The following is a 21,435-nucleotide window of genomic DNA, read 5'->3' as shown; positions in this document are numbered from 1 at the left end:
TTCAAAGCTGCCCACTGGATGCAGCAGTCCAGTCCTGTTAATTTTAAAAAGGACTGGCCTTCCAAATCTCTTTGAAAGTCTTAGCTGCAATAAATAAAAGCATGGGATGATGAATGTAGATCTGCCATATGGGACTCTGAAAGGAGAAAGAAAAATGGACTAAGGATCAAGGAAGCTGAGGAACTGCATGTGCTGCCGAGCTCTGCAGAAATATGGGAATGTAACAGCTGTATGTGGAAAGGACCAACAGGGAGGACTGCAGCTGCCAGTCCTGTAAGTGCTTACCTGGGAGGAGCTGACTGTGACACGACTGAAGGGAACTGTACCACTGAGATCTCTAAAGGCTGGGGACGTCTTATCATAATGAGTGTTGATTGCTACAAATATGGGTGGCTGGGAGGCTGTGACAGGGGATAGCTGCACAGGAGCATGGACCCAGAAAAGAGAGAGTTTCTTTCTGCTGTTTCAAGAGCTCTCTTTGCTTGCATTGGTAGGAAAGTGCTCACAGACAGATGTCAGGGCTTTTATCTTCTCTCTGTTCTCTTGTCCCTCCCTCTACTTCACTTGCTCTTTCTTTCTCTCCCACCTCTGGCTCTCTCAGCTATCAGGTACTTCATCCCCAGCTTCGGTGGCAAGTCCTACCTAGCCTTCAAGATGATGAAGGCGTACCACACTGTGCGCATTGCCATGGAGTTCAGGGCTGCAGAGCAAAGTGGGCTGCTGCTCTACAACGGGCAGAACCGTGGCAAAGACTTCATCTCCCTGGCGCTGGTCGGTGGCTTTGTGGAGCTCAGGTGGGTGCCCTTGCCCTCAGCACGGTGCAGAAGGGGTGGAGCAGCCTAGCTGTCTTGCCAGAAGGGTCCCTCCAGGGCTTAAAACACTGAGGAGTGGGGAGGGGGGATGATGGGTGCAGAATCCGTAGAAGGGTAAGAAACAACAGGATCAAAGGGACAAGAATAGGAGCTGTTTTTCCAAAGTAATAGGAATGCCGAATTTGTTTCCTGTGGCACTTCCACAGGCACTTCCTTTTCAACAAAATTGATTCACTCATTTCAGCTTGAATTTTCAGAAACTTAATTATGGGAGGTTGATTTTTCTGAGCGAGTGAGAGGTGGTCTTTCTGATCCTGTATTTGCACTGGGAAAAGAAATGCAAGGGGAAAAAAAAGCAAGAAAAGCCCCAGAGATCTGAGCTGAAATGATTGTTTCAGTTTCAAAAGCCAGAAGGCACAGATTCAAAATGAGGTGAGGTGGAGGGATGACCTCTGGACACTGCAAGACTGCAGGCTCTTAGGAAACCAGTCCTGTCCCCCCCGGAAGGGAAGGCTGTGCACTGTGGGGGCAGCCTGCTCCAGAGGCAGGGTAGGGTGGCTCCTGCGCGCTCCTGGCTTCCCACCGGGATGCAGCAGCCCTCGTGCTGGGGTGCAGGTGGCCTTACCGCATGGCGGCACTGACACGGGCCACCCATCCTCTGCTCCAGGTTTAACACCGGCTCCGGCACAGGCGTCATCACCAGCAGGGTTCGCGTCGAGCCTGGCAAGTGGCACCAGTTAGTGGTGAACCGGAACCGCCGCAGTGGCATGTTGTCTGTCGACGGGGAGCCCCATGTCAATGGGGAGAGCCCGACGGGCACCGATGGGCTCAACCTCGACACAGACCTGTTCATCGGAGGTGTGCCAGAAGACCAAACGGCTGTGTGAGTAGCGGGCGCCGGACCGCCGCCCCGGGTGCCGCTGCGGACAGAGCGCCGGCGGTGGGTTGCAGCCCTCCGCCTGCTCAGCGGGCTGCCAGTGGTGGCTGCAAGGGCTGGTGGGGAACGGRGGCCTCTCTGGGCCTGGCGTGCCTGTGACTCCCTGCTGGGGAGCACGGCCTGACCCGGACGGTCGGAAGGCCTCTGCCTTTTGCCCGCAGGTGTTCTTCCACCCACCTTGTCCTTTGTCCCCTCAGGGTGGCAGATCGTACCGCAGCTACGACCGGCCTGAAGGGCTGCATCCGCCTCCTGGACGTGAACAACCAGATGTACGACCTGCGGGAGAAAGGCAGTGATGTGCTGTATGGCAGCGGGGTGGGCGAGTGTGGCAACGACCCCTGTCACCCCAACCCCTGCCACCATGGTGGCATCTGTCATGTCAAGGAGGCAGAGATGTTCCACTGCGAGTGTCTCTACACCTACACCGGTACGGGGAGGGGGCTGCAGGCGGAGCATTGCTGGGGGACCTGGTCCCACTGGCCAGCCCCAAGGGATCCCAGAGCCTTTGGCTCCCATTGTGAGCTGTAGTGAGGGAGGATGTGGTGTGGGGGTGTCAACARTGGTTTAGAGGGAGATGTGTAGAAAGAAGCCACAGCCAGTGAAGACAGACAATAAATTTAGGCCATAAGCTATATTCCTACAAGGATAAGACAGGGACCAGGAGCCAGGGCTGTTATCTGCCTGTTCTCACGAAAAAAAAAAAAAAAAAAAAAAAAGTTTTTTAGGGAAGCACAAAGCACAATCTGGCAAGGATGTCATCTGCTCTTTGAGGGGTCTATTCAGGGGGTACTTCATGGGGCACCCGAACCAAACCTGGGACAGGAGAAGGCGGCTGGCAGGGCCGTCCAAAGGCATCCCATCCTGTGCATGCCCCAGGACAGAGTTGTCTCTGGTCAACTCGTGCCTGATAGATGTTTAAGATGCTAACCTGATGCACTGTCTTTGCTGCTGCAGGCCCAACATGTGCTGATGAGAGGAATCCCTGCGACCCTACACCCTGCCAYGTCTCTGCCACCTGTTTGGTGCTGCCAGAGGGAGGTGCCTTGTGTGCCTGTCCCATGGGGCGGGAAGGAGACTTCTGTGAGCAAGGTGGGACTGGAGCTGGGAGAGGAGGGTTGGGCAGGGAAGGAGATGGAACTGACGGTGCTGATTTCCCCAGCTCTGCATGGCCAGGAGACCTTGCAGGCTGTGGGCTTGGGCGCTGGCTGAAGGTGCTCTGCCTCCTCTTCACCATTTCCCCCATTTATGCCCAGTGACAGAGCAGGACCACAGCATCCCCTTCCTCCCAGAGTTCAACGGCTTCTCCTACGTGGAGCTGAATGGGCTGCAGACCTTTGTGCCTGACCTGCAGTAAGTGCCAGGGAGCGGGAGAGGTGCAGGCATGAGCATTCCCTGCATGGCTGATGAGGGTGAGAGACCTTGTCCTTTGAGTCTAGGCTGTAATACGCTGCCTTTATGTAGCAATCTCCCCTTTAGTCTGCTGGAAGCTTTGTCCAGAGAGATGAGGATTCCCAGAAACCCCACCACCAGCTTAGGGCAGTGATATGTCCAAGGTGCTTTATGTAGTGATGTGCTGGATAAATAAGTGCTATAGAGAGACATCCTGAACATAGCAGATATACCTCTTGCCTGACAGTTCTTCCCACTGAATTACAAGGGTGACATCTTTCTGCTGTGTCTATAGTCTCTGGTAGGCAGAGGTCTTCTGGGGGGCCCTTCATGCAGGGGTGGAGGAAGAGAGCACATGGGCAGCTGGTTTGGAGCATATCAGTAACTCATCTTTCCTCAGGGACAAAATGTCCATGGAAGTTGTGTTCCTGGCCAAGAACCCCAGCGGCATGATCTTCTACAATGGGCAGAAGACGGACGGCAAAGGGGACTTTGTCTCCCTGGCCTTACATGATGGCTACCTGGAGTACAGATACGACTTGGGCAAAGGGGCAGCTGTGCTCAGGTAGGGGTGAGCTTGGGGGGCTGGGAAGCAGTGCTGAGTAGCTGGGATAGTGGTGACAGAGGCAGGAAAGAGGCAGTGATTGCATTCAGAATCCAGCGCTGGCTTTGTGCTCCCTCTCCAGAAAAGTGTAAGGAGGAGAGTAGGTTTCACACTTGCCTTTGCTGCTAGCAGCTGTGGCTCTTGGCCTGTTGGCCCTCCATGGAGCAGAGCCAAGCTGAGCCTGTTCCCCAGGCTCTGTGTTTTGCAGGCTAATGCTGCGCTTTCTCTGTGAAGCTGTGAGCTGGCGCAACCCAAGTTGGTCAAGCTGCAGGGGTTTGGACAGATTCTGAGCTGGTCAAGAGAGGTTTCTGGCATTGTGTTTGCAGGTGGTCATGGCAGAACTTTCAAATGTGTCTTCTCCTCCCTTCTCACCACCAGGAGCAAAGAGCCAGTTCCCCTCAACACTTGGATAAGTGTTTTGCTGGAGAGGAATGGGCGCAAAGGGGTAATGAGGATCAACAACAGTGAGAGGGTGATGGGAGAGTCACCGGTAAGTTGGTAGGCCAGGAAGAGCCAATCAGAGCTCTGCAGGTTTCAGACTCCGCTCCTGTCATGTGTGAAATAAACTGAGCAGTTCCCAGTCCTATAGGTTTTTATTCCTTGTGGTGTAAGGCTTTGAGGGTGGAGGAGGAGTGGGCAAGACCTAAGGAGAAAAGGATGCTGCAGGACAGAGCCAGGCTGCTTCTCTTAAGCTGCTCTGGGCCCTGGCCCTGGTGCTGTAGGACAGCAGTAATGCACCTTTCTCCAACTCCTCCTTGCCACTTGTCCTTCCAGCACACACAAAGTTGCAGCTTCTGTGCAAAAGACAGGTCCCTTGATTTCTTGGGCCTCAGTTTCAGGGTTGTGTTTGGTTGAGGCCCCCCCTTGCATGCTTGCACATGGGAACACCCCCCCTCCCTCCCTTCTGCTGGTCCTTGACTGTCCCTGTACTGGGGCGGTAAACAGGGCACCCCTCGTAGTCGAGGGAAGTTGCTGCCCTTGTTGCCACTCTGTTGGGCCTATGTTGTTTTCAGACAGTGCCCTTGATGTGGGTCTCAGAAGCCTTTCCCGAGGTAAAGAGCTAGGCCAGGAAGAAGTCACTGAGTAGCAAAAACCCATTTGCACCATTGCTGCTGAATACATTAGTGCCTTCTTTGCTCTGTGTCCAAACTAGCAACTTACCCCTCTGGCTTCTGTCTGTGCCCTCTCACCTCCGCACTTCTGTTTCTGCACAGACACAGATGATTCCCTGGGGTTTCATGGCAGGGCCACTGGCCTTCCTTCCATCCACCTTTCCAGCAGAGAAGCTGAGAATGCAGAGAAAAACCCATTTGCTGTTGAATTCAAACCTAAAATCCACCTAGAAACGTAGGAGCAGGAAGTGACACTGATGCTCCTCTTCTACTCAGTGTGACTGTGCTATTGACCTTATGCCTCCTTTTGCCACAGCCTGAGTATGAAGGCTATAATCTTCCTTTGGTGCCATGGTGACAGGCACATCCATGTGGTGCCTTCTCTTCTCCTGATGAATGCTGGCGCAGTGGCAAAGTCACAGTGAGGTGGGCTGCATCAGGAGGCCCCTCTGTGACCCTGGTGGTCATGACACCTGGCTGCTCAGTGCCCATGCACAGTGTGGCTTCTCACTTAAGGCAGCCCATTCAAAGCTTCAGTTGGAGTTTTGCTCCTCTCTTTCCCTACCAGCCCCTGCAGCCAGGCAGCTGGATTGATAATGTCTGGATCAAGCCCTGGACCTTTCATATCCAGACCATATGGCATGCCTGCAAAAGACGGGCTTTCTGCCTTCCCCTCACTTTCCTCTTTTCAAACTTCTTTCCAAATTAAGGTTACTCCTGGCTAGCAGGGTGGCAGTGTCCCCTTCTGTTGCCTTCTGCATCTCCTGCTCTCCCTCACTGGCTACTGGGCACTTATTGCAGCCCATGTTCTTGCAGCTCTGCATGTTACAGTATTACCCACTGATCTCCTCTCTCTCTCTCTCTCTCTCTCTCTCTCTCTCTCTGATTTTCATTTGTATTTTTCCCTCTTCTGCTGTCTGGATCCCAGAAATCCCGCAAGGTAAAGATAAGTATGACCCATTGCACCTCCATCTCATCTGCCATTGGCATATTGTTCTTTTTTGTCTGTTTTCCATTCAGATCTCCGTGTTTCACCTATTCCCCTTCTCATCTGACCAAGCAGCTCTAGGATCTCTATAGATTAGAGATGCTTATTTCCTGTTCCTTCATTACTTTTTAGCTGATTATTACATATTGTTCCAGAAGCATTTCAATTAATCTGGTCATGTTTCTTGTGTTAACTCCACAAAGCATTAGTTAGTGATTCATATAATTGCATCTTTACCTTGCTGCTGTGCCTCTGGGTCCAGCCCAGGTACACGGGAAGGGACATCACTCCTGTTGTGTGCCCAGTGAATTGTGTGGCTGAAGATTCACCTGTAACTTTCTGTGCTGCGTAGCTGGGGCTGCAGGAGGACATCAAAGAGGGGATCTTTGCAAGGATGGGTTCTTCCTCTTCCAAAATCACAGCCATATGAGCTACAGGAGAACCTTCTTTAGCCATTTGCTGTAGGGCAACTGTAGCACCCAGGTGACTGAAGCTGAATCCTTCTGGTATGAGTTTGGGTTTAAACACTAGCACAAGCAAGACTAAAGCAAATATTTATTTAGCTGGTGGTTTGGCAGGGCGGGGAGGGGGCACACAACACCAGATGCCTTTGTTCCTACAGACATCAGAATAGCATCTCCCTAAAATTAAATTCACAGGATTACCAATGACAGGTAAGATCTTACAGTTCAGCATAAGGAAGTTCTTTGGAGACCCCTTTCTCCCAGCTCCCTTTGCAGCCTGGTTTGGTGCTGGATATGTGGAGCTTATTTGCTCCCAGGGGTCAGTTGTGGCTCATCTCATCAGTGCTGTTTCGTGGTGGCTCCCTGTAGATCCCTGGCAGGGGACAAAGGAGGAGACAGGTGGGCTGCAAGGAAGTGATAGGTGCTGCCAAGGGTCGGAGTAGCCAGCAGAGGGTAGGAGCAGATCAGGCTGAGGAAGAGTAGGGAGGGAGTACTTGGTCCCTGAGAGGGATGCAGAGACCAGGTTGCCTTCCCACATCCTACCTGCCCTGGTGCACAGCTAGTCTGGTGTGCTCCCTTGCTCTGGGACCTAGGGCAGAGGCTGCGTCTTGGCCTCTGGGATGCTTTCTCTGCTGCTTGTGTAGCTACAGGCCTCCCTTGCTTGGGCCCTAGCAGAGGTGGCCTAGCAGTCCCCCATACCAGCTCTGCCCAGGGATACAGACCATCACCTTGAGCGAGGAAGGCAAAGAGTGGGGTTGTGTAGAGATAAGTGTTGTTTTCTTTCCTACCAACCTGGCTGGCACTTGTGCATGGGTCCCTGCTCTCCCTGAAGTACTTCCCTGGTCACAGCCTCTTTTAGTCCCTGCAGAGCTGGGCCAAATGCCCTTTGCATCTTTGCTGCACTTTAGGAATGACTTTTTACCTTGTCTCCTCTCACCTTCTCCTCTCTCCTCCTCAGGTGCCTCACACCTTCCTGAACCTGAAGGAGCCTTTTTATGTGGGGGGAGCCCCTGACTTCAGTAAGCTGGCTCGAGCTGCAGCTATCTCCACTAGCTTGGATGGGGCTGTGCAGAGGGTAAGGCCCTGATGGACAACTTGGTGCAGGTGTCTGACCAGGAGATGTGCCACCTGCATAGGCATTGTTGGAGGAGAACTGGGATCTGGGAGCCTGGGAGTGGGCTGTCCTCTGGCACTCGGGTCCCTGTGCGTAGTGGGGCACGGCCCAGTGAAGAGCAGCAGCGGTGGGTGCTGGAAGGGTAGGTAGGGATGTACTACATCCTATCTCCCTCCTATGGGCTCTGGTGTCTGCACTGCAGAGAGATAAGGTGGTGAAGGCCAACTGTCATGCTTGCTCTTCCTTGCACCTGCCAGATCTCCATCAAGGGAGTGTCTATCCTGAAGGAAGAGAACATCCGCAGTGCCATTGCGGTCTCCTCCTTCCGAGCCCATCCCTGCACCCAGAAACCAAATCCCTGCCAGAATGGAGGTACTTGCAGTCCCCGGCTAGAGAGCTACGAGTGTGCCTGCCAGAGGGGTTTCTCCGGGGCTCACTGTGAGAAAGGTGAGACTGCCAGGGTAGGGCCGGACCGGGACCCTCGCCCACTAACCAGATCTTGCAATGAAACTACTTCAACGATTAGTGGGTGGCAACATGACAGCACCTTTCAGGCCAAGCCTGAGGTCTTGTCCTTGTTGTGGCTGGTGGGAGGGATTCAGGAGGAACGTGCTGCGGTATTTCCAGACTGGCGCTGTCCTGCAGCCATGAAGTCAGGGCCATGCCGTTTCGCAGAAATCCAGGCATTATGCTGCATGTAGCAAGGCAAATGCTGCTGCTCACAGATAGATCACCCAGCCCAGCCATCTCCTCCTCTGTGCTCTCTGACTCTGTTTCATRCTGCTATGCTCATTTTAAGCATCCTGGGGCAGAGAGACATGGTTTGCTTTTGCAGCAGATTCACCCTGAATCTGCTGTAGTGCACAACTGTCACTCATTCAGGGTTTCTTTTTTGGTTACCTYCCTGAGTTTAATACTAGGGCCCTCACCAAACCCGGGTTCCTCATCTGATTTTTGCCAGGAAAACAACAAGGCTGCAAATTCTTGGTCAGCTGGCTGCAAAACAGAGAGCTGGCCCAAGCTCACTGGCTTCAAAGGTGACAGTGAACCTTTGCAGGGGCTGGCTCTGAGCAGTACCGTGCTGACATGTCCTAAGGGGTGGCAGATTTGGGTACTCCTTGTCCTCTTACAAAAGCTAGAGGCAAAGGGTTTTATTTCCTAGTCTCCAAGGAAGGACAGGCTGTTCTGTGTTGCCTGACAGCTCTTCTTCTTCCCACTTCCAGTGATCATTGAGAAGGCAGCTGGAGATGCAGAGGCCATTGCTTTTGATGGTAGGACATATATGGAATACCACAATGCTGTGACAAAGAGGTAACTTGGCTGCTGAGCTGAACCAGGGTCAAACACGGAGTTAGGCTGTTAGCAGGAGTGAGAGATAGATGTCAGAGTTTCCAAGTGTGGCGTTCGGAGAGGGGCAGGCAGAACCGGGGCAGCGAGGCGTCACCCGCAGTCCTTACAGCCACGGCTGCCTTGTTCTCCACAGGGGTTTCCCCACAATGACCATGCCTGGCCAACCTCAGGTCTGGACGTTCTCATTCTGCAATGTGTGGGCTGCCTTATGAGTTGGCATAATTTATTTTGGGAGTGAGCTAAAGCTGACTCAGTGCACCTCACCAAGATGGTTAATGTGGCCTGYGCCCTGCTTCTGGTGTCTTTCTTTGCCCTCATGTTCAGGAATGGGTTTGGGGCTGGGTGAGCTGTGCTGAGGGGAATGGTAGCTCTACCTGCGGTTTAATTCATGCCATGCCTGTCCACCAACTTCTTTGTCTCTCTGGCTGTTTGTGCAACAAGGGTCAGGTCTGTGATTGGGGAATGGCCATCACTGCCAAAAGACCAAGTTAGCGTTCTCTAGCATCTGCTTGACCCGGCTCCTTGGGCTGGGAGTAAGTGTTTGGATACTGTGGCCTCTGTGGCCATACTTGTCACCTGGGGGCTTCTCTCTCAAGATCTGTGGAGCCTAGTGCACAGCTACTGACAGCCCCAAGAATCCTCTTCAGCCTCTGTGCTGGATATTCCTCCAAGCCTTCTCCCGCAGGAGACTCAAAGGTRGTCCAGCTCAGAATCCCTCCTCAGCATTCTGCTCCTACAGACTGTGTGGCTAAGTCCCAGCTCCACAGCACTAGGACAGAGTATCAGATGATATGCTGTCCATCTCCCTCTTCAGTGCTCTGATTCCCCCCTCCACGCAGCACTAACAGTCTGCCTGTGTCTCTCCCCTGAGGTGAGCATCTCTGTGGAGCTGTCTTGTCTGTCTGTCTCTTCTCAACGTCCTTGTTTCTTTGTTTTCAAGCCACCTGACTAATGAGATCCCTGCGTAAGTACAGTGCTCCATGCTGCCCATCTCTTCCCTGCAGCCACCAGCCCTTCACCACGTGCTTCCCATTGCTGCCCCAGCCTCCAGCCCACACACAGAAAAGCGTGGAGGGGGAGGGGGGTATGGTTATGCTCCCAGGGGTCTGCCGTGGGCAGCATTSCCATTTAGTGCAGGGAGGACACGCTGTTGCTGATTGCAGCTCTGGTGGTTGTAGAGGGGCCCTAGCTCAGACAAGGTCAGCACAAGCCATGCTGCCTAGCTTTGCTACAGTCAGACGTCGCCCCAGCAGCACACTGCAATTTACCCTTACTTTAAGTGATGAGCGAAGAGGAAGAAAGTTCCCATGACATCTCACTTCCATCAGCAGAAAAGGCGTTAGGTATTGAAATAAGGGATGCTGATCCTGTCCCATTTGTTCCAGTGTGAATGTGGTGTTGCTGCCTTAGCACCTAGATAAGCCTTCCAATTAGGAATTCCAATTTCCATGTATGATAAGGGATGCATGGCCTAGGCAACCCTTCACAACCTGTAGTGTGACCAGGGGACTGAGAGAGGGCTAAGGCAAGCAAGTGGGGAGAAGGGCTTCTTCCTCAAGAGTGACCTTGACATCTGTCTATTTGCTATCTGTCTGTCTGGCTGAGGGGCAGGAGTGGACAGTTTGAGAACAGCAGTGGTTTGTGTGACTRTGTTCCCCTCTTGAGGGGAGCGAGTTTGAGTGATACCTGCCTGCCACATCCCCATTTCACTTCATTTCCTGCAAGCTGGGGTCACACAGAGACTCTGGAAGCTGAACGTTGCATGCATGCATGTCAACAGCTAGAGAGCTGCGGAGCTGAGCAGCTGCATGTTCACAACAGTTTCCAATGCTCTGAGTTGCTCTGGTTTTTTGGAAAGGGCCTCCTAGGAACCAAACTAGAGAGTACACTACAGCAGCCAGAGGCTTGTAACTGCCTGCACAACTCTGCCATGTGGCACAGAGTGCCCAGCTGTCCCTTTGCACAGGCATGAGCCGTGCATCTCTGCAGGTGAGCAGAAAGCTGCTACCTTTGTATCCTGCCTCTCCCAGTGCCCTGTAAACAGGGAAGTTGCCATTCGTAGCCCCCTCCCCAGCCTGAGCCTGCCAGTGCCATTTCACTATGCATGCCCTGTCCTGCAAAGGAGCATAACTTTTCTCCCCAAATCCTTCTGCTGGGATTTGGCAGCAGCCCTCAGTAGCCCTGCTGGGGCTGAAGGGTCCGTCAGATTGCCCATAAAAAGCATTTTCTTCCTGCCCCTAGACAAACGYCAGGGGTGTGCCCTGGGCAGGACTAACACACCAGTTGCTTTTGGACCCTACTGGCTGTGACATGCCCATACATTTTTTTTTTAACGTACACATAAACATATAATTGGAGCTGATTGCAATGCTGGGCCTGTAGCCCCTGACACTTACAGGCAGTGCCAGCGAGACAGCTGTAGTCCTGGGTTTCCCCTTCCCCAACGCACACCCTGCTGCCTGAGTGCCCCAAGCTGACTCAGAGAGGTCTTGYGTGGCCTTTCGCTTCTCTGCCGAGATGGGAGCCCATTCTGCTGTACAGATACCAAGGTCTGCATGCAGATCTGCCCATTAAATAGTGCTTTTGCAGGGCTGGGGACCAAAAGCTCCCTTCTCCCAGCAGTGTTCCCCTCTGTCTCATCCCAGGCTCTTTGCTGGGTACACATCCCAACAGGTAGCACAGGATATTAGCAAGAACACTTGTACTGCTGACCSAGAAAGCATTGCAGAGTCCCCGTATCACTGCCTGGGGCAGCAAGGACGGGTCTATATTCACTCTCTGACTGACAGTATTGTGCCAACCCTGGCTAAAGAACACCTTGCAGACTTGTTTTCCTGGCTCGAGGAAACTCAGCCCCAAGGACAGTGGGAGACTGGGCTTCCTGCTCCTGCCAGGCAGGTTTCTCAGCCTGGAGCTTGTATAGGGTAAGGAGCCATCTCCCTTGGGCAAGGCTGTTCCTGCCTCTGAGTGGGGTGGGAAGGAAGGATGTCCTCCTCTGTCCTGTGCTTATCGCATGCTCCCCTCTCTTCCTGCATCTAAGTCCTGACCCAATGGACTCTCTCATGGAGCTCAGGTGAGTCTGTGCCAGGCCTTCTGCTCTTGTCTTTCACGCTCTGCTGTTGCTGCCTCAGYGTGTCTCTTGTCTCTGTGCGTGTTCTGTTTGTCCATACCTTTGGCTTTTTATTTCTAAGGGATACAGCTCTGTAGATAATGAGAGCAAACATGAAGGGAGCCCTGTCCCTCCAGCTAGGGGACAGCCACAGTTCCAGTTCTGTCCCTTCCTCCTGGGAAACCTAGACAGCAAACAGCCATGGGTGAGGGGAGAGACTGAGTTACCTTAACAGTACAGCAGGCCTCACATTGAGCCCTTGTCCAGCATTTTGAATGTGGTGTCCCTTGGGAATAAAAAGTTTTGTGTTGCCTGTGTTGTCTGATCTATGTGTGCATTTGTGTCAGTAATGTGCTCCAGAGCATCCCAGGAGAGTGGATGGCAGCTCCACATGGCTCATGGCCAKGAGCCTTTTCACTGCTCCAGGAGGGACTGAGCAAAGATGGGATTGCCAAAGTGGGGTAAATCCTGTCTGTCCTCSTTTCCTCCCTTTGAAAAAACTCGCGCATCTGGGAGGAAAAGGCCTTGCCGCCTCTGACGACAGTCTCCATCCCCTCAGCACCACAGAGGATGCTCGCCACCCCACATTTCCCCAGCCACAGGGTTCCCGCTGGGCTGTGGTCCGGTCGGCGAGGCAGCTGCAGTAGCAGAGCAGAGGGCTCTGAGGCTGATCGATGCATGGCAGCAGCATGGGAAGCCACGGGCCCCAAGACCCCGCTCTGCCTGTGCCTCGGACGCCTGCCAGCAGGAYGGTGAAATGGTGCCGATCCTGGCTCAGCTGCTGCCTGCGGATCTGGCCAACAGAGCCCCTCTGTGCTGACCTCTCCCAGATCAAAGGCAGTTCTGTGGGAAAGCCCCCTCCCTGGCAGAATCGGTGCCAGCCTGGCATCATGCACCAGCCCACATAACACACGTCTTCCTTCAGTGCCTACGTGTGAGGAGACAAAACCAGGACTGCYGTCAGAGCTTGCAGAGTTTGGCAGATCTGAACCTTGTGCTCCAAGGAGGGCAAAAGTACAGGGCAGTAGCCCTAAGCTGCGTCTTCTGAGTTTCAAGTTGGATATTGGGAAAATATTCATCCCCAGGAGGACTGCAGCCCCTGCAGAGGTCACCAGGGAGATGCCATCCTTGGGGATTCCCAAGCTCATCTGGACAGAGTGATGGTTGCCCTGTCTAGTGCTGGGAATAGTTCTGATCTTGGTGGGACCTGCATTAGAGACCTGCTGAGGGTCCTTCTCACTGCATTTCTGTGATACTGTTGTCTAGTTCAGTGCATCCCACCCATGCACCAGGCTTCCTGAGCAGGCCTGGGATATTGCTAAGGTCTGTAACTCCTTGAGTACAGCAGATAGGGCCTGGTGCCCCATGCTTAGTGTGATGCCAAAGATTAGATAAGGTTATCCTACATCAGGTGAGCTACTTTGCTGGGAGCAGACAAGCCTGCCCTGAGGGACTGATTGGCTGCCTATTGCTTTTATAGCTGTGTTTTTAACTCTGGTCTGTGTTCTCCCCTGCTCCCATCTCCTCTTACAGTGAAAAGGCCTTGCAGTCAAACCACTTCGAACTAAGCATCAAAACGGAAGCTACCCAGGGGCTAATCCTGTGGAGCGGGAAGGGGCTGGAGCGATCAGACTACATCGCCCTTGCTATAGTGGATGGCTTTGTACAAATGACCTATGACCTTGGCTCCAAGCCAGTTGTCCTACGATCCACCGTCCCAGTCAACACCAACCAGTGGATTCATATCAAAGCGTACAGGTGTGGAGGCTTGCAAGAAGGGAGAGCAGAACTGGGACAGCTGGGACAGCTCTGGGTTGGGCAAGCTGTGAAGCAGGGTGAAGTCTTGGGAACCTGAGTCATGGCCTTGGCTCCATGCCCTTTGATCCCCAAGGGTCATTCCTCCTCTTGGATAATATTAGAGGAAAGGCATGTGGGCAATGCTGCATTGGAAGGATGCATGTTGTGACAGGCCTACCCTAAATTCTAGGAAGTGTCAAAGGCACAAGCTCAAGGAGATGTGAAAGGTCCATGCCTTTTATTTTAGCTGGCTGAGGGTTTGACATTCTGTTCATGTTGGGTCTAAGCTGTCCCTGTGCTTGGGTAGCTTTTATTTTTATTGAGGGGATGGGAGTGGTGAGCAGATCATATGGCTGGCATGCCAAGGATTTCTGCTGATGGGTTGGAAGGGAGTGGGAGGAAAATGTGGCTGTTAGGAGGGTTAGTGGTGGAGCTACATGAGTCCCCAGGGGAATGCCAGAGGGGAGCACTCGCTGCTGACTGAGTCGCACTTCCCCAAGAGRAGACCACTCCACACTATATGGCCTCAAGGAGGCGGCCAGGAGTGTAGTGCTCAAGGAGAGCCCTGCTCCTATTTCCCGTCCAGATGGAGCAAGGCTGATAGTGCCTAGTGTCTGGATTTAGCATAAAGTAGAGGGCAGCTCTGAGCTTTTCAGCTGAGGTTGCTAATGGTCTGTCTTTCTTCTTCCCTCTTTCCTGAGACAGGGTACAGAGAGATGGATCCCTTCAAGTTGGCAATGAAGCACCAGTTACTGGTTTTTCTCCACTTGGTGCAACACAGCTAGATACAGATGGGGCCCTGTGGCTGGGTAAGTTGGTTGTGGAAAGAGTGAATCTCCTCTGTGCATCCCTGAATGAAGAGCTCAGAGCCATAGCTGGGACTTGGATGCTCCCTTACTTATTTTCATAGGACATCTTTGCCTCCCAGGTGGCTTTGACAAGTTCAGTTTTGGTCTATTTCTGTGTTCTGTGGAAGATGCTGTTAACTACAGGAAAATACCTTTTCAACAGAGTCAAAAATGCCTTATTTGGAGGTTATAGCTGGCTTCTGTCTAGATTTGGTGTATGAAGTAGAGGTGTTGGAAGGTATTGGCAAGGAGATGCTATAGTTGGGAGGAAACTCCCTGCTGTTCACTCTCAAGGTCACTTTGTTGCTGAACCACGCTCTTCTCGTACAACCCCTTTGGTATCTGCTCCTAAAAATACCCTGCTCATTCCCTGCCTACCAAGGCAGGTTGCTGGTGACATCTGGGGAAGAAGGGCTGGTCTTATCAAATGGCAGTCCTGCCTCTCACCATGTCCTGTTCAGAGAGCAGCGAACTGGCCCACAGCTCTGGATTCCCTGCTGCCGGTGGTCTGGACCACTCTTTCCCTCTTCAAACTAGGAGTCCTCCTGCCCACCAGATTCTTTCCCATGTGGGAGCCTTCATTAATTCAGGAGCTTCCCAAATATTATTTGCTTTGGGAACTCAGGTTCCCAATGATAAAATGGCTGTATCGACAGAAGGATGCTTCTGTTTGGAAATATGTAAATAACCAGATTTTAAATGATGTTATTTGCATAGAATAAGCACAGATGTCAGAACCTCCCATATATGCAGCCAAGTCCAGTTTCATTAATGCTGATGTATATCTTCTGATCCCACAGACAGACTATTTAGCCCACTGCATCTAATCTCATGCCACCTATGACAGGACTCTCATCAATGCAGATAAGAGGCTAGATTTGACTCTAAACTACTCAAATCAGTGAGAAACCCACAAGTGTAATGGTGCTTAAGTAAAAGTTGCTGTCTTAAGATATAACTAGTACTAACTAATCTGAGCTCAGAGGATAGTAAAAGTCCTTTTTGGAAATTGTGATAATATGTAATGAAGAAACTGTGAATCAGATTCTGTTCACACTTCTTGGAAGCATCTGTTCATATCTTCACAGTCTAAGCTTGTAGTTTTCAGGTCTGACCTGACTTACAAAGATTTCATACTCAAAATGTAACCTTGCCTCTGGTATGACAATGTTCCAGAAGCCATTTCTGATTCTAAAATCAATCTAGAAGTTAGTTGGAAAGCAAAATTTTTCCATTAGAAGTTTTTGCTCWGCTTCCCCATTGGCTCATTGAAATGTTGTGTTTTCAATCAACATTTCACAATTTTAGGGCCTGAAATGAGCCSTACTTAACATTTTGGTAACTTGAATAATTTTTTTTTTTAATTTAGAAYAAATCTCTAAGGGGAAATGAAATCTTTTAAGTTGGATCAGTGTTTCAAAATGAAAAAGACTTTAAAGGTCTTCAGGAATGCTACAGGTATTGTCTTGAACTGGCATTTATCTCATAAAAAAGCTAAATGTTGGCCAGGAAAGCCTTTTTCCCCGTTGTTCGGGAGGGCCATCCCCAGCAGCACCTGCACCGTATGCAGTGCGTAGGAGTGTGTCGGTGTCTGGGGCAGCATGCTGAGGCGCTGGGCYGCCAGCTGCGTGTCCCTTGTCCTTCCGCTTGACATTTCTGCGCTGTCTCTTGCAGGGGGAATGGAGAAGCTCAGTGTGGCTCACAAGCTGCCCAAGGCCTACAGCACTGGCTTTGTCGGCTGCATAAGGGACGTCGTTGTCGACCGCCAAGAACTGCATCTGGTGGAGGACGCTTTAAACAACCCCACGATATTACACTGCTCAGCCAAATAGACCCACAGGGACCCTTCCTTTTCCTTCCCTCCCTCCTGCCTATTGCTGTAATTATTTTCTATTTTTGTAAACTTATTGCTTTTTATATTTTGGGGGGGAAGGGATAAGGGCGGGGAGGAAACACCTTTTCTTTTGGGTTATTTGTTCGGTTGCAGTATATCCAGGTCAGTCAGACTCTAATCAAACAGGAGCAACAAAGAACAAACCCTGAACCAAGTCTCCAAGAAGTGACAGAAGAACTTCCCCATTGCATCTGCACTGTAAATCTCATCCATACTTGAAGCTTTTTTTGGTTTTGTTTTTTTTTTCCCTCTTTACTTGTGTTTTTGGGTTGTTGTTCACGCCCTCAAGGGAAAAGAAAGGATTATGGCGCTGGCAAGACCTGTGGCCTTTGTGGATTCACTGCTTACCCGTCTCAGGCCTGGTCCCAAAGCCCCTTCTTCAGTGCTGGCTGAGCAGGGAAGTAGCCGTCTGAAAGAAGTGGGAATTACCAGATCGCTTTGAGGCCTCGCTCTACCAAGCCTCCTCCTGGCCATGTATGTGTTCACCCTATTTCCCTCCTCCTCACTTCCTCCCGCTATAATTTATGTGTGTAAGGATCTCAGCTGCTTTTCTTCTTTATGCTCTGTTAAAATCAGGGATGCCATGCACTGGAAGAGAGACCAAGATTTGCTCTGAGCAAGCAGCAAAGCATTGCTCTTCGTTGTCTTATGACTGTTTGCTGTATTGAGAGGTGCTCTAGGGGGACTTTTCTCTATTGGCTCTCCTTCTGCTCCTCTTGGACATGTGCAGAAGCAGCTGTGAAACCGTATTTCCAGGCTTTGTTTTTGTCTAGACATGTCCCAAACGCCTGCTTGCCCTGGCTGCTCTTCCCAAGAGCTTCTGTGTACCAAATGTTGCTGTCCCATGCACCAGTGAGAACTTGCAGTCAAACAGGCCTGTGAGGGCACAGGATTGTGTCCCTTTACACTTTCAAAAATCTGTTGGACATGTCCTTCCCTGACCCATGTCTGTTTTCCGGCCTTCTAGCATGACCTGCCCTCGCTCTACCGTGACAACAGCTGCAGCTGGCCAGCCTGTGAATCTCTGTAGACCTGGTATTAGAGCCTGTGCTGGAAAGGGTAACTGGAGTTTTACTTTTGACTTCATGCTTTTGCAATGCCCAGTGCAATGCAGGGGCTTCCAAGCCACGATCAAAGATCCTCTAGTTACTGCCAGCGCACCAGCAATAGCTTCAGTGGAAACAGGAATGGACCTTGAGTCAGCTATAAAGGCAGTAGTGTCTGAGAGGAGGTTTTTAAACTGTTTTGTTCCTCCATGCAAATCTTGAAAGCAAATACTAGTTTGCCAGCTACAAAGCCAGTGTGTGTTTGTGAGTGAAGGTGTGTGTGTTTGCGAGTGCCTGTTAACCAGCACACATTTACATGCAAACAAATGAATCTCCTCTAAGCAGGAGGAAAAAAAAACATGAAACAGTTGAAAAGAATGGCAGCCATGAAAAGGARTGACCCACTGCATTCAGGTTCCTTCTCCTAGGAAGATCTTATTGATGCTGTGTATCATACTGTGCCCCTTTCCCACACTGAGCAGGCAGCTGGCATTGCTTTGAGTAAAACCAGGTTTATAGAGCATGCAGAATTAATTTGAAATATCCTGCTAGGTATCAAGTGTTACTTAATGTACAGGATGCCATCACTTTGCAGTTTTCCCACAAATTTTTTAATACTACTTCTAGTATTTTCTTCCCTTAAAAATTGTTTCTCAGCACTGAATTTTGAGCAATGAAAAGTCAAATTGCTTTTCTCAGGGTGACCTCTGAACACAGATGTAATGAAGGGGAACAACATTCGTTGAAACCACCTGGGTTTCTTTTTCTTTCCTTCTCTTTTTGAAATAAAGGGTAAAGCCTCATGGTTTCCATTTGTAAAGTCATAAAAGTCACATGAAGGACATTGAAATAGGTGTGTTGGAAGCCTCACAAGACTGTTTTGAATTTGCAGTTGCCTGTTCCCTCGAGCAGGGTGGTGGTTTGGGATCAAGGATTGTTGATGGTCCTTGCCAGTGCATTTCTTCTTTTCCCTGCCTCTCTAGATTTTTCTTTTCCTGATCCAGCTTGAAGAAACCTTCATGCTTCKCAAGCAACCATTGTTTCCTGCACTAACAAGCAAGACCTGCCCTATCAGCTGCCTCCTGCAGAAATCTGTGATAAGTTGTCATCCTAAAAATCCAGTGGTTAAATAGCTTGTGGAGGGTTGTGGCCGCTATGAAATGAACTGGAGACTCCAGTATTTGCGTGTGTGTGTATGTATGGGTGTGTGTATGCCAATACCACATTTTAGGTGACTACTGTATATATATTGTGGTTCCTAGTAGAGAGTACCATGACTGTGTTGTGAAGCAGATGGACTGCTGTATTCTGATYACAAGGTAGAGGTAGCCGTGGGCTAACTAGGACTGCAGGATGGGGTAGGACAGGAGGGAAGAGTGAGGCTCTTGCTTTGTGTTTTGGAAACGTTGGTTCTAGTGGACAACACAACCGCATTAGCTGAGATTGGGGTTTGAAGACGCCAACTCCGGAGGGAGAGAGGCATGCACAGAGGAAGCTGCTAATTTTCTAGAGTGTCACTGAAACGAAGCCAAGGTCACTGCAAAAAAAAACAAAAAACAAAAAAACAAAAAAAAAACTCTGTCTTCTTTTGGTGGGGCTTGGAACTGCCTTAAAACAGGACATTGTGTCCTTGTCAAGCAACTTGAACCAAGGTCAGATTCAGCAGTGCTCCCTAGGGGCCGTGCACTTAACTTCGGTTTTATTTTTAATAGCATTTATAACGCATATGTACAAAAAAGATATTGAGGTTTGTTTTTTTCTGGGTTTTTTTTTTTTTTTTTTGCTCTTTTTTTAAAAAAAAATGTTCATGTGGCTTCATTTATAGGGTAAATTAATGACCATTGTAAACTGCTGTATGAATTCTGAAGGGCAATGCACAGTAGAGGAGCAGCATGTTATAACCATTACTAACTTGTGTCTTTTGTCAATCACCATGAAATAAAGTTTGAAAACTATTAAATATGTTTTAAAGGGACCTATTTTTTTTTTCATTCTTTGTCCTACTGCCTGCCTCATACTAGCTCCCTAGTCTATGTATCTTGGATAGACACTGTGTGAGGTCAAACTGATTTCTTCCTTTCTATCTCCCTTTGAACTGGAGTGACTTGTGCAGGTACCTGCTGTATCTTCTAAAGTCGTTCTCCTTATGATGGTCATTTCAATCCTAGCTGTAGAAGGAAGGCTTTTCTGTGCCTGTACTTCCCCTCTTCTGTGCCCTTCTGATCTCACTCTGAATTGTTTCACCTATTCAAGTATCCATTAGCCTTTCCTTCCTTGTTGTGTGTGCTTTTATCAGCTTTTCTTAGCTTGCATATTCAAATGAGGCACAGGCTTTGCACCCTGCCCCGTGTTGACATCGCACCAGGCCAGCGAGACCGAAGTGATGCTTGTGTGGCCTGCTTCTCAGACGGCATCAGCTTATGATGGGTTTTACCCTCTGCAAGCTGAGGAGCCATGGACAGACAGACAGACACAATTGGGAGGTGATATACACCAGCATTAAGGTTCTCGCCTTGAACGGTTCTTCCTAATGGGGCTTTTCCAGCTGGCCAGAGCCCTGATTCTCCAATTCTTGTGGCTTCATCTTTCTGCATGAAAGCGAGGTGGCAGGTGGAGATTTTTTTTTCTTTCAGTCAAGAGCTCATTCAAGTGGCATGGAGTGAGAAAAGAATGTGGGTGTCCTGTTATTTGGGAGGCATCTAATTCAGCAAAGCAAGTCATTTTGATATCCAGTACTGATGCACATTTGAGTAGTGTCTGCACGTCTGCACCAGCTCCGTAGGAACCGGCTTTTCAATGGACAATGAGACGCCGAAGACTCGCAATGGGAAACAATGAGGCCAGTGTTCGAGCAGCTTCAGGGGTTGCACAACTTGCCACTGGGCCCATGTGTTGCTCAAGATCAGCCTCCTGGTGCAGGGTTTTCTTGACAATGTCCTTATTATACCACAGCAGGCAAAGACTTGTAAAGTCAGTACCTCTTTCACAGGCTTTTTGCCAGGTTGCTGCAAAGTGGTAGAAGAGCTATCCTTTTCTTGGCCAGAATGAAAAGTTGACAACTGCTTTTTTTTATTTTTTAATTTTTATTATAGGCTGGAAAAACCCAATGTGAGGGGAAGGAGGAAGGAAAGAAGAAGAGCAATGCTGGGGGCGTGCTTGGACAGGCAATCAAGCATGACTCAGGGGAATGGCCTGGCTATGCTTTCTGGCAGCTCTTGCTTTGAGAGCAGCCTGCTCAGTGCAGGAGTGCAGCGTGTGCAGATCAAGCCTGCCTGCCAAGGCAGGCTTTACTTTCTCAGAGTAAAGGAAAWCGGACAATACCTTCACAGAGAGGAGGGCAGCTGGGGTTGGAGGGTCTTGGCATCCTCAGCTTGCTCTGGCATCCACAGTCTGTGGGTACTGCTAACCCAGACAGCCTGTTGTGAGCCTCTCCCATGCCATGCACCTTCAGTTTGGATTTAAAAGCAGTTCACTGCAGCTTTCTTTTAAACCACTGAGCTGAGGCTTCAGCAGGAGGGTGGGGAAGTTTATGGAGAGCTGAGGGAAGAGGAGTAAAGTGGGCAGGTTGCTTTGATGATCTTGGCATCAGTGCGAAAGGTCACCTCACAGACCTGCTGCATGGGGTTTTGCCCCTCTGTATACCTTTTACAAATGTCTGTTTTCTGGGTGCTCGGCTAGGTGCTGTGAAGTGAGAGACTTCAGTCGCCCTGCTTTCTCTTGATGGTGCTCCCGCTAAGCAGCCTGGTGGGAGCTGGTCTTTGGAGAACCGTGGCAGATTAAATCCCAGCTGTGTGTGATTTGYGGCCCAATTCTCTCTCCCCTGGTGCCTGAGGTAATGGCTGTTGACAGAGCTGGACTTCTCAGCAGTGGCGCTTGACCTTGCCTATCAGCGTGCGCGGCTGGGAGCAGTAGCCGCGGGTTTTGCTCCCTGCTCTGCTGCTGACTCAGCTGGTGCCTCCGGCTATTCACTT

At 50.5% G+C, this 21,435-nt stretch overlaps 1 protein-coding gene across 2 annotated transcripts in view; it reads left to right on the top strand.

Moving 5' to 3' along the window:
* Window positions 1–19,424, top strand: part of AGRN (agrin) — a 128,557-nt gene extending 109,133 nt beyond the window's left edge. For both annotated transcript variants that reach the window (XM_085298957.1, XM_085298958.1), the window contains 13 exons: window positions 602–794; window positions 1,480–1,695; window positions 1,947–2,176; window positions 2,704–2,838; window positions 3,003–3,099; window positions 3,539–3,703; window positions 4,121–4,232; window positions 7,265–7,381; window positions 7,678–7,867; window positions 8,644–8,731; window positions 13,413–13,637; window positions 14,382–14,485; window positions 16,199–19,424. In XM_085298957.1, the coding sequence (XP_085155083.1) occupies window positions 602–794; window positions 1,480–1,695; window positions 1,947–2,176; window positions 2,704–2,838; window positions 3,003–3,099; window positions 3,539–3,703; window positions 4,121–4,232; window positions 7,265–7,381; window positions 7,678–7,867; window positions 8,644–8,731; window positions 13,413–13,637; window positions 14,382–14,485; window positions 16,199–16,356 (2,030 nt within the window). In that variant the 3' untranslated portion in view covers window positions 16,357–19,424. The remainder of the gene's footprint in view (window positions 1–601; window positions 795–1,479; window positions 1,696–1,946; window positions 2,177–2,703; window positions 2,839–3,002; window positions 3,100–3,538; window positions 3,704–4,120; window positions 4,233–7,264; window positions 7,382–7,677; window positions 7,868–8,643; window positions 8,732–13,412; window positions 13,638–14,381; window positions 14,486–16,198) is intronic.
* The last annotated feature ends 2,011 nt before the right edge of the window (window positions 19,425–21,435 follow it).

The sequence above is a fragment of the Rhea americana genome, unplaced genomic scaffold (assembly GCF_003343005.1).
Source record: "Rhea americana isolate MKP2758 unplaced genomic scaffold, rheAme1 scaffold_143, whole genome shotgun sequence".
In the NCBI taxonomy this organism is placed as follows: domain Eukaryota; kingdom Metazoa; phylum Chordata; class Aves; order Rheiformes; family Rheidae; genus Rhea; species Rhea americana.
The sequence above is the reverse complement of the archived record's forward strand: the minus strand, read 5'-3'. Positions and strand labels throughout refer to the sequence as shown.